The sequence below is a fragment of the Montipora foliosa genome, chromosome 1 (assembly GCF_036669935.1).
Source record: "Montipora foliosa isolate CH-2021 chromosome 1, ASM3666993v2, whole genome shotgun sequence".
Taxonomy (NCBI): domain Eukaryota; kingdom Metazoa; phylum Cnidaria; class Anthozoa; order Scleractinia; family Acroporidae; genus Montipora; species Montipora foliosa.
In genome coordinates, this window is record NC_090869.1 from 21442511 (window position 1) to 21460010 (window position 17500).

At 39.8% G+C, this 17500-nt stretch overlaps 1 protein-coding gene across 2 annotated transcripts in view; it reads right to left on the reverse strand.

Moving 5' to 3' along the window:
- Positions 1–17500, reverse strand: part of LOC137993035 (probable phospholipid-transporting ATPase IIA) — a 30253-nt gene that overhangs the window by 11113 nt on the left and 1640 nt on the right. Inside the window, exons 2-25 of one of the 2 annotated variants that reach the window (XM_068838697.1) lie at positions 17222–17285; positions 15485–15556; positions 15287–15400; positions 14311–14419; positions 13881–13939; positions 13363–13414; positions 12708–12802; positions 11370–11450; positions 11193–11265; positions 10135–10211; positions 8707–8796; positions 8002–8072; positions 6331–6496; positions 5821–5877; positions 4741–4818; positions 4121–4318; positions 3405–3566; positions 2756–2848; positions 2322–2405; positions 1975–2022; positions 1817–1891; positions 1024–1071; positions 805–903; positions 373–462 (exon numbers count right to left, since the gene is read on the reverse strand). In XM_068838697.1, coding sequence (XP_068694798.1) covers positions 373–462; positions 805–903; positions 1024–1071; positions 1817–1891; positions 1975–2022; positions 2322–2405; positions 2756–2848; positions 3405–3566; positions 4121–4318; positions 4741–4818; positions 5821–5877; positions 6331–6496; positions 8002–8072; positions 8707–8796; positions 10135–10211; positions 11193–11265; positions 11370–11450; positions 12708–12802; positions 13363–13414; positions 13881–13939; positions 14311–14419; positions 15287–15400; positions 15485–15556; positions 17222–17285 — 2155 coding nt within the window. Of the gene's footprint in view, positions 1–372; positions 463–804; positions 904–1023; positions 1072–1816; positions 1892–1974; positions 2023–2321; positions 2406–2755; positions 2849–3404; positions 3567–4120; positions 4319–4740; positions 4819–5820; positions 5878–6330; positions 6497–8001; positions 8073–8706; positions 8797–10134; positions 10212–11192; positions 11266–11369; positions 11451–12707; positions 12803–13326; positions 13415–13880; positions 13940–14310; positions 14420–15286; positions 15401–15484; positions 15557–17221; positions 17286–17500 lie in introns of both variants that reach the window. The other variant, XM_068838692.1, reaches the window with a different exon arrangement.

The following is a 17500-nucleotide window of genomic DNA, read 5'->3' on the forward strand; positions in this document are numbered from 1 at the left end:
TGAGGAAACGTACTGAGGGATGACTGTTCAGTGGGAAGAGACTTCCTGCTCGGCAAGGTGGAGGAAAGAAGAGGAAGAGGAGGAGGAAGGCCGACATTTCGCTGAATTGACAAAGTCGCGGGAGATGATGGAGTAAAGAATTGCGGAGATGGCCACACTGGCTTGTGATCGGCAGCGATGAAGAGAGACAGACGGCGTAGTTGTACTCGACCCGACGGAAGGTGACATGTGATCTGAACGCTGCGTTTGCTTTTACCAGTCACAAGGATGAATTATCAAAGAGTTTTACAAGGAAAAATAGCATTTACTGGTAAAAACAACTATTGCGAACAAAAGAGGGTATAATCTCGAACATAACTGATTTAAACTTACATCTAAAGATTCTCCTCTGATGATGAGCGCGCAGTCATTTTTTCGTCTGAGGGAGTTGAGCTCAAGATGAGCCTCTGAGCGATTACTTATCTGAAATGACAATACGCAGCAAATTAAAACATAACACTTACACGAATTCAAGCTGAGTTGTTAGCCAAATTACCGGAGGCATCCCATCCAGACAAGAGCATTAATAACGCAGGCTCGCCTCGAGCCGCAGGCGGGAAGACAAGCAGGAGGATTGAGAACTTAAGACTCGATGCACAAAGCAGTCGGCCACCACAGCATGGTTGGGATTTTCTACGTTGGCGATTTAGCGATAAAATTTCACCTTCTTGTAAATCACTTGCTAAAGTGAGTAGTAATAGCATTAAACGGAAATGCATTTCATTGGAATTTAAGACAGAATGAAAACTAAATACATGCGTGTACCTGCTTAAAGGTGTGAATCATTTGGTTCCTGGCAACAAGGCGCGAACTTTGCGCGATGCAGGTTGCCGTCTCAAGCTTATCACCTGTTAACATCCATATCTAAAAAAAAAAAGAAAAAATTATGGACTATATAAATCTTGCGAGTAACGACTTTTGGAAGAAAGAAAGGCCCGGGTTAGTAGAATCATGAACTTTCACATAGTTCTAAAGCATTGTTACCTTTATTCCAGCGTTTCGAAGCATTTCTAAGGTAGGTCGCACGTCGATCTATACGAATAACATAAGCAGTTCAACATCTCTAAATATACTGGTTCAAATGTAAGCACAGAAAGAACAGCTGCAGTGTCGTAAGCTCTGTGTTTCCACGCCACGTTTTACCATCAGTTACAACCTTACAATACCCATTAACACAAAGCCAGGTGGCAGGGGCCCCTGAAATCGTCATCAACTTGTTCCCCCTCCCCAGTCTTTTCTCCGCTTTCTCGCTTGCCCGCTCGCAACAACTTTCTGGAATCCCTGCTAACTGAACGCCTCGTACTGCCAAACATTTGAGGAAGACGTTAGACGGACAGAGGCAAAGAAATGTACAAAAAACGTGTAACGCACGTGTGGAGTGCGCGTAGGAACTGATTTTTCTCATTCAACGTATTGTTTTCTGGGGCTCGTCGTTGTCGTTTTCAACCAACGACTCGAGCATAAGCAAAAGCAACAGTGGCAAACTCAGTGGCGTCTTGATCACTTATACCTTTTGTTTGAAAAGCTACTAAACTACGAGTAAACTGGCCTGCGTATGTTGCTTGTGCCTATTCTTACATCAATAGTAAGAAATAGCGCTATTAATTAATGGGCCACCGAATTTTCCGAAAGAATCACTCAAAATCAGGGTGTCAAAATACAGCTATAATGCAAGCCACGATACTGTCGAACTGACAACGCCTGGCAAGTGAACCGGTCTTTACGTTTCTTGCCAAACCACCTTAAAATGCTTCCATTTCTTCTTGCTAATTCTTACCTGGAGTTTATCTTCCACACCAGTTAAACAAAGCAGTTCTAAGTCGTGCTCCAAGGTCCTCTGTACACCCATTACCTACAAAATTCAACCCACAGACTCTAGTACTACACCACGAAGAGTTTGATAAGGGCAGAGTCGTGCCTACATGGGCGACATACCTTAGTTGCTCGGTCTGAAATATTCAGTTTGGCCTGGTTGTACCGATGCTGCCGACAAAAAAAGGATACATTACAATTGGAAACTTTACAGCGTCGAAAAAGTCAAAGTTACCGAACTTAAGTAAAACGCAAACGACAAAATCTGTAGGCTGCTGCCTAATAATAGAACCACGAAAATTCTCTCTTCGATTTTTGCCAACACGCCAACTTCAGCTTGACGTTCACCATTTGCTATAAAAAGTAACCTTAATCTCCCTATTTTTCAAAGCACTTAGCCACACTTTAGTGCCTATTTTCGATTGCCTCAAGTTGTCGAGATTAGGCATAACACACTCTTATGCTCAAACCTCAAAATCCTGATACTGATCTTCCGTCAAGACTTTCTTGGCCACAACGAGTGTTCTGAGGCCTTCACGAGCCATGTTTCCACACTTGAAGAAAAAAAGAAGAGAACAGGAGAAATGAGACCCTAATGCCAATTAGCCAACCGCTACAGGCAGCTGCTGGTCGCACCACAAACCCCACCAAACTCGCAAACATACACAATGAATAATACACTTCGTCAGTGAAATTAATTTTAGACCCAAAAGCTTGAAAGTACGATGGAAACTACTTTTTCACCCTTCCCTTTTTAATGGCATTAGCGATCTTGAATTCGGAATACGAGGACGAAGTTTTCTAATCTGAGCACGTGCACATCGTTCTAAGTTCGTCATTTTCTTAGTGCGCATGCTCAGAAAGAAAAATCGTCCTCGGAGTCGAGACCAAAGGTCCCGATTACCTCTTCCTCTAGCCAATCGTTGTATTGCACAATACCGCTCATGATAGTGTCTGCACCCTTCATATAAAACGTTATTTCTCCTGATGACATGTCCTGAAACAAACAGCACAAAACGGAAGCTTAAATTTTCTGTGAGCCAAGCCTTAGTCAAGCGTATGCCGCACGATTAACGGTCTCTTTAAACGTGTTGACCTAGGCAAGTTGCTTTTTAGTTCGATTCGTGCGCTGCAATAACGCAACATCCACATCAATATTGTATTATTATTATTATTATTATTATTATTAATATTATTATTATTAATATTAATGTATAAATCCACGTGCTTAAGTTCGATTCGTGCGCTGCAATAACGCAACATCCACATTAACGATCAGTGTTGATAAAATACGGGAAACACGGAAATAACCCCACCTTACAACTTCGCATATAGTTATAAGTACTTTGAGAATCAACGGTGTTCACAAAAGGAAAAAGAACAAGACGGTAAATGGCGTGCTTTTTTGTTGCACAACTTCGTGCAAGAACTAGCCCGTCAACTGTATGCAGCAACTGATCATGACTTTGATCTTAAAAATGAAAATGAAGACGTGGGCTGGCATAAACTTACAAAAATAAACGAGCAGTAATTTGTACAAAGAAATATGTTACCCTGACAATGATGCCCATTCTCTTGCTTTCGGAAGTGAATGGAAAAATCTGTAAGATGTTGAAAACAAGACTTTGACCATAAGGGGTCCGTAGACGCATGCTCGATAGATCTCTATGAACCAAAGTCAATCCCACGCTTTCAGTCCACGTTACTAAGGCAACCTGAATAAAAAAGAACGGATAAGATATTACCAGAATAGCGCACACGTTTCTTCGCCAAGCACCGTTTTTAAGCTGAAATAAGTTAGCTGGAGCATGACTGTGAAAGAAATGTAATTTTCGCGGCAGGCACTAGAAAGATGAAAAACGAAAAGGCTATTGTGCATGTAACAGACTGCCCTTCTGCCTCGATTTGATAAAGAAATGTGACAACCATTTTCCGCTTTAGTTTAGCTTTGCTTTAGTTCTTTTATCGTTATTGTTACACAATTATTGTACAGGACTGAAGACTCTTTTATGGCCCAGTAAGAACCAAATTGATCAAATGTTGGTTTCTGGAGCATCCCGGTGAAACAATCTTTTTGCAGAAGATAAGATAGCTAACAACCCAACGCACATATAACGCCAATTCCAACCCGAGATAGATGGATGGAAGGCGAGACACCCGACACTGCGAAAAAAAGCCTCTTATTTGCGTCGCTGTACACCAATCGAAGGGCACTACTGTGCCAATGGAACAACGAACATCCTTGACAAAAAGGGACCCTTGACATTACCTCGTCTGGACTAGAAGCTTGATAGTTCACCATTTTTCCTGCTTCCAAACCGTCTCCGTCGCTTTCCTCACTTGTCACGCTATCAACGCGTAATCGGGTTGATTGGTTTTCCGTATCATCAGTGACTGGCGTGACATTATGACATAACGCAAGTGCTTTGACGGCTTCATGCACTCGTGTGACAACAGTACGACGAACCTGTTAAAAAAAGACTCTGTTAACGCATTTATTCAAATACGTTATCTCATTGGGTAACAAGTGGTACAAATCAAAATTCTAGCTTTGTACCAATTTTACCAATTTGAATGGTCATCCTTCGATTTTTCTTTCACATTTGTTTTGTCAATACGTCATGGAAGGAATTGTGTGATCAATTACATGTGATTCACACAATTGGCATGTCAATACTTTGAGAGAACACACACAAACGATAAGATAAAAAAAATCACCGAATCACTGTTTTAGCATTTCCTTAACAACAAGCAAGAAGATGACCAAACTGACTAAGCCGTTCATCGCAGACACGAAGCTTTATCTTACTTCCAGTGGTTATGTTTTACACCTTATGCGACTAAAGTACTTCAAGAGGCAATTCATTTATAAAGGAAGGTTGAATAAACCTTTGATCCAGCCTGTCCAGGCTTCTTGGACGTCAAACCTGTGCTTGGATTATACGAGGACTTAACGTGGGCGACAACCTGCAAAGAACACGGTCTCAGTTGTACTGTTCTCGAAGCACATATTATTCTAACAAACATTCTTCACGCAAAGAAAATCAGGTAACCAAACGCATGCTTGTCTCTCCATATTTTCTTCAAATTCCTGTGAAAATAAATCTCTTACAATAAACATAATTATAAACACTTTGGACCGGTTCAAAGTCTGAACAATCGCTTTAGCTCCAGAGCAGGTAGGTTATTTAACGTCGATAACTCGTAACAAACCTGAGGTCGACGGTGCGCTCATTTTACTCCCAACTCTCCATCAGTGCTCCGTTCTACGGGTATTTAAAGCTACTTAAGCTACACTGAAAGGAAAGAAGTTGAAACAAGGATGCCAGATCTGGGAATCGAACTCAGGATCTCGTGCACCAAGGCCGCGCACTAACCGACTGTACCATCCTTACTCCTACACTGCCCTTAAAGAGCACCTAACTTCAAAGTAGTTTCTTTTGCAAAAGGTAAATGTCTAACATACATGTATATTTCACCTTTGCTTCCCTAGATTTTACTTTTACTAGGCCTAATGAGGTACGACAGAGTAACAAAGCTGACATTCACTTGTCCCATGGCCGAGCTAGTGAGCGGTATGGGTCTATTCCTTCAATGACGTCAAGAACTAATTTACATTGCCAAAGTTCTTTCAAAACTATAATGCTAAGGAGTTTATTACGTCCTAGAAGGAATAGGCCCGTGCTTCTCACTGCTTCGACCATGGGAAAAGCGATTGCCAGCGTCTTTCTCTTACATACTTTATGAGGCACATGAAAAAGTAAAATCTAGAGAAGCATAGGTAAATATTTGTTTGATATTTAACTAGTTTTGCTAACGTAAATAATTTGAGGTTAGGTGCACTTTCAACACAAGAACTGGCCAAAATATAACGCGTTTAAAACGCGGTCTTGCGAGGCACCGGCTGAACTCTGTTTAAATAATAAAATCCCATAAAAATTAGCCAACCTAGCAGGTAAAGCTCCTTACCTCTTCCATAGAGTCTGTCCCAAACGAAACAGTTCCCAGATGCAAACGCTTGAAAACCTGATAAGAGATAAACGGTTATGCTTAAATAATAACCGACGAACGATTGCCAGCTCGGTTTTTACGTCAGCTAATACGCCATCAATTCTAAAATTCATTTTCACGATTTTCGGCGCCATATTGGTTGGGGAGAAGGAGGGGGGCTTCAAAGTTACGGATTTCCAAAATCTTACACTATACACTATTCCTTAGTTTTGATTTATATCATTCACCCGTATGAAAATTAGGTCGTTAAAATATTTTCCGGCCTTAAGTCAATCCAAATTTGGCAGCAATTTGCATAAGGTTGATTACGAGGATTTCCATAAATAAAGACAAAAGAAAACCGTCGCTCCTCCCTCATAACTCGGAAACACCGCTTCTGAGCGAATCACGGCATCCGAAAATGAGGTGTTGTCCCTTGCACAATCAGTTGCCGTCAATGCGCCTTTGTTTAATTTAACTCTCTAGTACCATTTCATTTTCAGTGAGTGTCCCTGTTTTGTCAGACAGCAGGTACCCAATCCTTCCCAGTTCCTCGGGTATCGTGCTGCTTCGTACCACTGTACCGGGAATAGCTTTGTCGTGTATTATCATCCATGAATACACCACTTTGCCCAAATCCAGGCTTACTCTGAGACTACAAACAAGATAACAAATAAATAACTAAAGTTAGCGAGGCCGACTCTGAAAAGCAGTATTACTGCTACATCTGGGAGTGCGAGCATAGTCGTTACTGAAAGAACGGTAGCAACAAGAACTGAGTATTCCATAATATTACTAGCCTGCAGTGCAGGGGTATTTTCTTGGTCACGGGCTAAACATAATCCTCCCCGAAATTTTTGGCCGCCATCTTGAATTTCTGGGGGGCAGAGGAAGTTTGGGGAGAGGCCTAAATTGCCACCAAGGGGGTAGGTCAAGTCCCATCACCTCACAACATTCAACCAACATGGCCGCTCGATGGAGTTCGGGCGACTCGATAAGACGCTCGCACTGTAGGCTATAATATTACTTGACCTTGCAGTCGCCGTTTGGGGCAAAGTGTATTGTAACAGCACAGATAAAGTAAATGCAAAGGGTGGTTGCATCAAGGCACACTTACGGGGTCTTTCTCAAATACACGGAATCTGAAGCTCAACTTTCAACAAAGTTTCCTCATTTTCCGACTCTCATGTTGGCTGCGACAGTTAGTGGGCAGTTAAACTCGGTTTAAATTGGGTCGAGAGCGGTCAATCACAACGCTGGATGCGACTCATTGACTCATTAGGCAGCTTAGAACACGAGGACGAAATATAAGCAGTTTCCGCTATTTTCGGCAAAGCGCAAATTTCAGTCTAACTAATTCAACGCGGGTCCCACTCTCAAAAGCAGTGTTACCCCTAAACCCGTGGAGTGCGAGCATAGTCATTACCGAACAACAAGCAACAACAGAACTTGAGCTCATTTCTTGCCTGTTATCCATATTTATTATATGGCAAGCAATTTTCAGGCTATTTGGAGCACTATGATTGGTTAGTTTTTGGTCGGGATTTTACAGTACGGACCATCACCATGGAAACGATCCGTTTCCGTATTTTTTCTCTCTCCCGCGAAATTCAAGTTAAGCGAAACACAAAAAAAAGCGGAATTTAGGTTCACATGTAAAAGGCTACCATTCAAAGTTCGCTGATGGAACCAGAAAGACGAAGATTACGAACATTCACCAAGCGGAAAAGTGTCCGATTGCTCAAAGAAACGATGCCATATAATAAACAAATTACTAACCTCACTTTCTCGGCACCGAACCGGTCGTTTTTGTACGAATCTCGCTACGATCGCTCCGTACTGCCACGACCTCGGGCCAATATTCCCCAGTACGGCCCTCGCGCTCAGTTAGTATAATTATAAGTTGATACAATGTACCTGGCAACTTCTCAAAACAGAGAGACAAGTCAAAAGAAGAGAATTTTTATGCTTTTAGGTTACGGATTCTAACCCCGCTGAAGTCCTGAATTTTTCAGGCTTCTCTACGCAATAGCTAAAACTGCGTTCATAATTGCGAGGATCCCAGCTTCAATAAAATAATAAACTAGCACATCAAAGTCGTCAAGAGAAAACAAGAATGAACAATATTATCAGTGAGAACTCGGACAGTCAGGGACTTACCTCAGTGGAATGATGTAGGAAAACAAAAGGACGAAGCGAAAGAAGTAGCGATACCACGGCCCATTAAAACCCTAAGAGACGAAATGAGAATTTAACTTCCACGTCTATTATTAGGTAAGGAAAAAATGATTTTATTACTACCGTCGCTCTGAGTTTTTAATCACATTCAGTCCATGGCCTTATTTGCGAATGGGTTGGTTTGTTCCCTATCACGCCTGATAAGCAATATTACTTTCGAATCAAAATATGTTGCCTGCATGACAGACGTTATTAATCCAAGGGTAAATTAACCTGTTCGACGCGCGAGAATCGAAAGAGACACACGCTTGGCAAAAAAACACGCCTATTATGTTGGATACAACATTGGAAAGCCGCGATATCGCGTGACGAACCACGGAACTGATGGAGCGGAAAACTGAAACAGTTCTTAAAAACCTGGACTCCTAAACCGCGGAAGAATAACACAGAAAGTTCGTCTCAGTAGTTCGTACAGGCACCCTTCACGGCGCAATCTAAAACTATTAATTAATTCTGCACGTTTCGCCTATCCAGACGTGTCCACCACAACAAATGGATCTCAATAAAATTTATGATTTCCCTGACCTGATGCGCCTTTCAGTGACTGATTCTCTTGTCCTTCATTAAGTGAACAACCAAATGGAAAAACATTACTCCTACAGCTTATAAGGCGGACTAAGTAAATACCTTAATTGATACCATGACGAACGAGATGCTCATAGTGGCTAAAAACAGCACTTTTGTCAGGTTGTTGACCTCCAAATCGGTTAATCCAAACTAAGAGCATAAAGAAATGTGATCAATAATAATAATAATGATGATGATGATGATAATAATAATAATAATAATAATAATAATAATAATAATACAATATTGATGTGGATGTTGCGTGGTTTATTTACGGTATCTCCATAAATACAAAATGGCTCTACACCTGTAAAACAGTAATTAAATAAAACTGTAATAATAACGACGTGCTTAATTCATTCCTAAAATGCTGAGAGTGACTAAAACAACGCTAACTAGTCATTATGAACACTTTAGTTACATAGTTGGTTATCTCATAGTAGTGAGAAGTACAAGAGAACTTACAAAGCTTTACAAAAGTTACAAAATGAAGTTGGGGTTGTTCAATAAAAATGGCGTTTCTTTCAAACACAATGAAAAAAAGAATTCCGAAAAATATAGCGTGGAACATTTTGTAACAATTTCAAGTTCGTTTCAGGACAAGCAAGGAAATACTGCCAGTAATCCCTTCCTTTTCCCACAAAAACCGAGAATCAAAGAAAAAACAGAGACAAGAACTCCAGGCAGGCAAGAACGTAATGCAATAATTTCCACTCGCAACCATCTCTCCAATTCGTGGGGGAAATAAGGCGACTGCTGGTATCCAAAATCCAAAGGGTCAAACTATCAGATGAAACAATTAGCACTCGAAGCAAAGCGCGGGAAAATACGTGTCATCAAGTTGCATTTGGCTTTGATTGGTTCCTGGGGCCCGTTTCTCGAAAAGCCATTTGCAAAACTGCCATCCGCTAGTTTTGGAAAGCTGATCTTCCAACATGTTTTCAAGTTAACAAAAAGCAGAATAGCTGTGAAGTTTGACGATTTAAAACCTCTCCCTTCTTGAGATACAGAGGGAATTGCGACGCCCAAAAAAAGGCCCCAGATTGGCTCAAAAACTAGGCAGAGATACAATTTTTTTCAGCTTATCAATGAACTTTGTGATGAAAAATAAAAGAAAATACAATCAACCGCCGATGGACGAGGGAAGCCGCAAGTCGGCTTTCTTTTTTTCTTTTTTTCTCTTTCTTTCTTTTTTTTTTCTTTGCTCTAAACTTGTTGAGAATGGCGCGCGGTCGATATATACATGTAAGGGGTTCCGTCACCAAACTAGTGACCAAGCCCCTACATTTCGACCACTCGCCATTTCAACGAAAGAGCCTGCTTGTAAACTGCTAGAACTTAGACACTCGTTAATTAATGGGGAACCCTTGAGGGTATAACTGAAGGGTTTAGAAGCTTAACCACTTGCGAATCTCTTACAACGATGACCCTATTCTTTCATTGATACATGGTGTATGTGCTACAAGAGCAAATATTATGGGAAAATACCTTTGTCTCGGGGTTTGAGGTGTTCATAACACTTCGTGTCTCTGAACCTGTGTATATCACCACACCGACTGCTGTGCCTGAAAAAGTAGGTTGCGTTTTTTACCGTTAAGATAGTTGAATGTTAATTAAGGACGGTGCCTACTATTGTTATTGCGCATACGTTATGCGCATCTCCAGACACTCGGATTTCCTATCGGTAGTGCTTACTAATGAAGGGATATTTTTGCGCGGTTTAAAACTCTTTCGGAGAAAGCAGAACTTACCAAGTGCTCTTGCTATCCAAAAAGAAAATTGGGGGTAGCCATGCATTTTTCAGATAATCAAGCTTTTAATTTGGAAGGAACGCCATATATTGCTTTGTATTTTAGAGCTCTTTACTAACATTGTTGATTAATTATCTTTGGAAAATGCGTGGTTGCCCCCAATTTCTTTTTGGAATTTAATAACACTTGTTGAGATCTGCTTTCCCGCATATCCATACAGCCACGCAAAAATGCATTTGAATTAGTAGGCACCGTCCTTAAGTACGATCGTCCGGGTGAGTGTAGTCCTGCTCAGGAGTTCACTTACCCGGACGATGGTCCTTTACTCAAAAGTAGCCAAATGCACGAACCGCACCTCAATTTCATTAGACTTGGAGAGAAACACTCCAAATTCTAGACATGTGCAAGTTAACGCAAGCGAATCAAGCACATGATCTGATGTTCTGCGCTTGGAATAACAAATTCAATCCACATATGACGCCGAGTCTGGGAATCGAACCTGGGCTACATTAGTGAGAGGCGAGTGCTCTCACCGCAGCGCCATCGCTGTGAGTGGTCAGCCGCACGAAGACGGCAGCCGAACCCTAAATGACACAGCATCCAGCATCCCGATTGACAACCTTCCCACGATCCCTTGCGCGACACCATTAGAAATCAATACCCTTAGCTTGAACTCCAGGGAATAAACATTGAAAGAAATGTCCACCAAGGGGGTACGATGTATGTCACCTGGAAAAAGGTTAATTGACTTGCCCCACTCTAACTCAGCTTAGAGTTCAGTCTTCAACAACAAACCTGAGGCTATCACTGTGTTTGCCCACATTGTGTTCTCAATGCTAAGTGGTATTTCGGTCCTTTCTCCATCATACTGCAAGGAAAAAAGAGAGCACCCTTACTAATGAACACTACTTTTTCAAGCTACAACATCCGCATCTTCCTTCTTTACTCCGCGAATATAACGAAGATTCTTACCCGTGTAAATGTGCCAACAAAACTATGAATGTCTGTCTGAGGCTTCTCCGCATAGACAGATGCACTGATATTCAGCATATCCTAGGAAATAATAAACCAGACATTGGTGCAATTATTTAGCTGTAGCTTGAGTAAACCGCCGACCGGTTGACTCAATTGGATGAGCATTGGACTCCAGTGCGGGCGGTCGCAGGATCACAACTCCGGCCGGACCAACACTCACTGCAGGGTCTTTAAATAACTGAAGAGAAAGTGCTGCCTTTATAATGACATCTGCAAACGGTTTGACTCTAGTCTTTTCGGTCGACCGCTTCCGCAAACATCTTCGCCATTTTGAAAAACCCGTTGCGTGTCATTTCAATCTTCCGAACCAGTTCACCCTTAGCATGACATTTTGCAAGAATGAAATTAAATCAAACACTTTTCACTGATTTTTGGTATTCGCCCTTGTCACACGGCGGCCATGTTGTCCCGGGAGACCAAAAAAGCTTTGTTTTTCACCCCCATGGTTTCCACTGCGAGGATTGGCGTGGTACAATATGGCCGCCGTGTGACAAGGGCGAATACTGATAAGCGGTATACAGAATCTCTTCACTCGAATGAAAAGAACCTAATAGTCCCAAAAGCATAAACCCCACAACGTACACTCGTCTGAGGCCTCTTTTGGGAGTTAAGGAGGCTGAAACCAGTTTTAACACTTTCAACAAACTGTAATATTTGGAAGGATTGAATCTACCCAACTGTTTCACTTAACGGCAATGTTATGATACCACAACATGGCTCTGAATCCGTTCCAGAGAATTTTTTAAACTTTGCAGAGAGTTTCATCTTAGCCTGCTAATCACTTTTCAGAAATAAAAAATGGGGTCACCCGCTTCGTTTTTGAGATATACCGGTAAGAGCATTAACACAAAATATGGGGCGTTTTTTTTTATGGTTCTTTTGTTACCACGGTAATTTATTACATCACATTAACATGTGCACCTTGTTAAAGTATTATTGGTGTTTCATATGATGCCATAACATTGCCATTAAATGAAACAATGTTGTAGAGTTAATCCTTCCGAATAAGACAGTCCCTCCAAATTGTTGAAACTAGTTTGAGCCACCTTAATTAAGTACCTACAATGTATAGTATACAATTTTATTTCACGTAACACCAGAATTATTACATAAAAGCTCATTTGTAGAAATCTATAAACTTTATTTTCAGGTGTGAAAAAAGCCTATACAGCCAATCAGAATGGCTTACGGCTGTTTCACATATGGAAGTATAGTCAGCCTCAGAGACACTGTAGTTAAAAAAAACTTAATTAAAAAGAGCAAAAGCTGACTTACAGCATCACAGGGGAGCCTCTGACATGGTGCTACAGTCAAACGTAGTTTCCAGTCGGTTTCACCATCCATCTGATCTGTTCTGAGAAAGCAAGCACCTGAAAAATGGACAAAAATGGTTATCCCTAAAACCGTAACATATAAAAGTTAATATTACATGTAATTAGAGTAATAATAAGTTCGAAATGTCTGAGCATTCTTTGAGTGTGGGCTTACAGGTAAATAGTATATAGGATGAAGAGTCTCTCAGTCAGCAGCCAAAATTCAAAGTTCAGGCTCAATTAAAATAATTCATTGTGGCTTTGCCTCATCTAGGATATTTCCTCTCATTTTCTGTGAAGGGTTACAAAAGTCTTCAATGTTAGCAATGCTTTAATATTCCTTCCATCGTCTACTTTTCCTTTCACTGATTCAATCATTATGAACCTGGAATGGTAGGTACATGAAGCTCACTGCTGGGTCGCAAGGATTTGCCCGTAAAAGGGATGATACAGTGTACCGTACCTATGTTCAGTAGGCCTTAACTTGCAAGAGCAGAATTCTCTGATAAGCTCAGGCACTTATCTTCCACTCATTTACAGCTGTACTCTCGTTTTTAAGACTGTGAGCATTGTACGTGTACCTTTATCTACGGATCCAATGTGAGTGCAAACCCTACCATTCTTTTCAGATGTCCTAAGGAATACCATATCTGCTGGAACTCTCTGATCCTATGAAGTACAATGCATTATATACATGAAGATGAGTTAACTTATCACAAAGTTGCCCAAAGCAGGTAAGGTCCTTGTCCAAGCCAAAGCAGTGATTAATGTTAACTTGTACAGTATGGTGTACCTGAAGTCCACCACACCAAATTCAAAGAGATCCACCTGTTTTAAATGGTGAATTTCACTTTGGTCAACTCTTGTGGTACATATAGTAACATCAACCATTGGAATTGTCATTTTCACTCAATCATGTACACTGTAATCGTACATGCATTAGGTCATTTTCATACAGTCAGTGCATGCCATAATGAAGTGGACCTTTCTAGTCCTGTCACCATTATAATTTTTGGTATGAGCTCTACATGTACTTTCAAAAGACTTCTGGTGAAAAATATTTTCAACGTACAGTTCCTCACTAAAAATTAATAGCTACAGATCAACATTAACTGTTTATTTCTCACACTCATACCTTTTCAACAATGATAAGGTCTGAAACTTTAATTGCTGAGCTTGGCACATTGACAACACCTAAAGAAATATTAATATTGAATTAATGCGAAATGGAAAGGTAAATTTGCCAAAATTAATATTAAAGTTAACAACAATCTCCAGTAAAATGTAGCTGACTTGGCAGTAATGTTTCAAAAGGCTTATGATGTACAGTGTATGAGGCCATACAGTAAGTCAGAAGGGGGACGTGGTTGAGCACATAGATCAGACGCAAATGTAGTTGAACAGTAGATTAATTAACATACTTGTAAGGAGTACAGTGTAAGGGAAAAAAGTGGGTGAAAATGAATTTGGACCTCTGTAACTTTTGGAATTTGCAAAGAGAAAACTATACAAGAGGAGGTGAACACTATTGTTATTTATCTAATATTCCATAACTAATCAATCACCTTTTTTGGTTAGTTTCTTGTATTGCTGTGAATTAACCTCTCTGTCTCTTCTAAACCTGATAAAGTCATCATAAGCCTCTCGGCACATTGTAACAAACACAACAAAAGCCTGTGAAGAAAAAGTAAAATAATAATGTTTTCCAGCAGGTTAAAGTTTTTTACAATGTACATGTATTATCGGTTTTCCAAGTGTGCTTTTTCATATTTATTTACAGTGTTGTTAGTAGTGGTTTGTACAGTAGGCTGTCAGAATACTGGTATGTGTACTGATCTGCGTATTCGGGCATTACAGTCAGTGGGAAAATTTGCACGGAAAAAAGGTCTCATCTAGGGTGTATAAAAAGGATACTGTAAAAAACAAACTATAAGCACCAGTTTTTTTACTGTTTCCAAAGAAAGGTTAGCCCTTCTTTGCTGAACACTGAATAATCTGGTGGATAGAACTGTGACATTTTAAACAACCAAAGAAGGTGGATACATGTACATTCCAAGTTACAACAATAATAATTATCATTAATTAAAGTGAACTCCAAGAGAACTCAAAGAACCATTGAATAAATATTATATAACAGACCTTTACATCAAACTCCATCATGACTCTTTTTTTAATTACCAAATCTTAGTGAAAACAGCAACTTTACCAAGTACAGTTTAATTAATACTTTTTTGTTATGGTTGTTCAACTGCCTCAGCTCATTAACTTAACTTTGACAGGGCAGTATAAACCATTGACTTTAAACAGTAACAAACTATAATATTAAATTAAATTTTTAATTTTTAAGAATTAAAGACAAGGTAAGACCTTCCCAGTGTTATTGAACCTGTAATAGTCATTCTAGGAAGACTCCCACATGAATAGCAAAATAATATAAGTCGGTGCATGGTTCCTGTGAGAATAGCAAAGTGCTGTCTATAACATAATTATCAGTTTATTACTATAACAGTATACAAGTATGAAGTTGATAACCACGCTCACCAAGGGTCCCCAGTAAGTGTAAAGATATCCAATTCTCAGTTCTGGAATAAACTGAGATGATGCAACGATAAGGAAGTACATGTTGAGAAAGAACTTAAACTGGTTATACAGAGTCTGAAATGAAAGTAAAAACATATGAAGGTCAACTTAATAGGCAGTGATGAATCAGTACATTGTCAGCCAATGTCAAACACTTACCAAAGGAATAAAGGTTATGATGTTATATTTCTGATTACAAATAACGTTTCGAGGAAACTTCTGAGTGGCTGACTGAAAAGAAAACAATAATTTTTCTTCAGTAAGTAAACAATACAAATTTCTTGGTTTTCCTTTCAGTGACACTTTTCATCCACTTTCTTGAAAGGAAAATTTTGGTCGTAACAAGACAAGAGGACAACTGAAGTTGAAGGCAACCTGAGGGAGCCTTTTTCCTATGGCTCCTTCCAGAGAGTGTAACCTACATGTACAATATATGTAGGAGTGGGTGCTGGCCATTACTCTCCTGTAGCCCCACAACTTGCCCTCGATAATGCTCTTACTCACTTCACTGGCCTTACAGCTGTACATGTACATGCCATTGGGTAAAATGAAATAAATGTGCATCTAGCTGAATGATCTTTGAAGTGCACATTATGGGATTTCAACACAGAGTACTGGAAGTGGTCCACAAGCAATATTCAGTAACACTACACGTCCCTGTCAGCCACAAAAGGTCATGACACATACATGTCAACTACTTTCATTGTATACTGCACATGTATTATCTCTGTAATTGAAACCTACATGTACATACAGGTATGTATTTTCATTCAGTTCCTCAAAGCAGGGCATGACAAAAAGGCTTTTCAATGGCCAGGGGCTAGCGTAATGACGTTTCGGGCTAGCGCTTTCTAATTGTGGGTTGCCGACCGGTATTTAAAGCATCATTTGAACATACATGTAAGTGTGGCAAAGTTGGTTTTTTTTTTTTAATGCAACTAAGTGATTAGCAGACAGTTTGAGAGAGAAAAAGAAAGAATACAAATCTTTTTGGGGCTAGCTCCTCAGAGACTCAGAGTAAGATGAAATTATAGCTTGCCCGAAGTTGTCCATAACCACAACTTGCATGCATGTATGTCAGACTGAGTGTAATTATTTCTACACAAAAATACATGTACCAGTATGCTGTTCGATGTATTTTTATGGAGTTGAAAACAAGAGCACTCATATGCCAGTTGTTGTCAGTGACATACATGTAATGTTTCCCTTTTTTTACATGTACATGTATATTTCTCTGCAGAATAAAATATTATTAATCTCACTTGGAGGTGCATGAACCATAATTTCCTACGCCTGCGTGATGTAGGGCATAAACATAGCATAGCATTTTGGTTGTGTCACAAAAAAACGTGTTTGTGGAGTATCTTTTCAAGAAATATTTAGATAATTCCCCATTATTCTAGAACCTTATTGTAACTTATATTATTACTATCATATTTTTAGGTATTTTTAATTACTAGAGTATTTTCTTATTCATTTTATCATTATTATGCTTAGATAGAAAGGTCAATTATTGTAAAGCGCCTTGAACATAGGACATGAGCGCTATATAAATACCTATTATTATTATTATTATTATTATTATTATTATGTTGTTTTCCCTTCCTTCCCCCTTTTTTTCACTGCTTTTTATCAGTGTGACAGGTGCATAATTATGTTCAGTACTGCACTGGAGCTCATGGCTGTGTTGCAAGGCTTTCCCAGCCAAGGGAGCACTCTTAGCCTACCAGTAGGAGATGGCTGCCAATAGCAGATTAGCTCCAGGATGTCTCAAGCACCCAAGCTCCACTAACATGTAGCAAAGGAGTTGTCAATTCAAGTTTATACCAAAAATGCAAGTTTCCACTTTGGTATTCATCTAAATACATGTAAGAATGCAAAAAACATAGCACACACCTCTCTTCCTAACACAACTGTTCTTGGTTTCATCTCAATATGACCCATCAGTTTATCAAAGCAGCTGTTAAAGTGCATAAGAAGCAAAAATAATGAGGAGCAACTACAGAATTCAGGGTCACACAGGGTGACCACATGCAAATGATTTACATGTATTAGTCAGAAGCTTTTGAAGAAAGATGCACGTACAGTGACAACAGGCAATATTCAATTGTGGAAATAAAAGAACATGTTTGATAGGTTTGGTTCACGAATACCTGCCCACTTTTCTATAGAGTC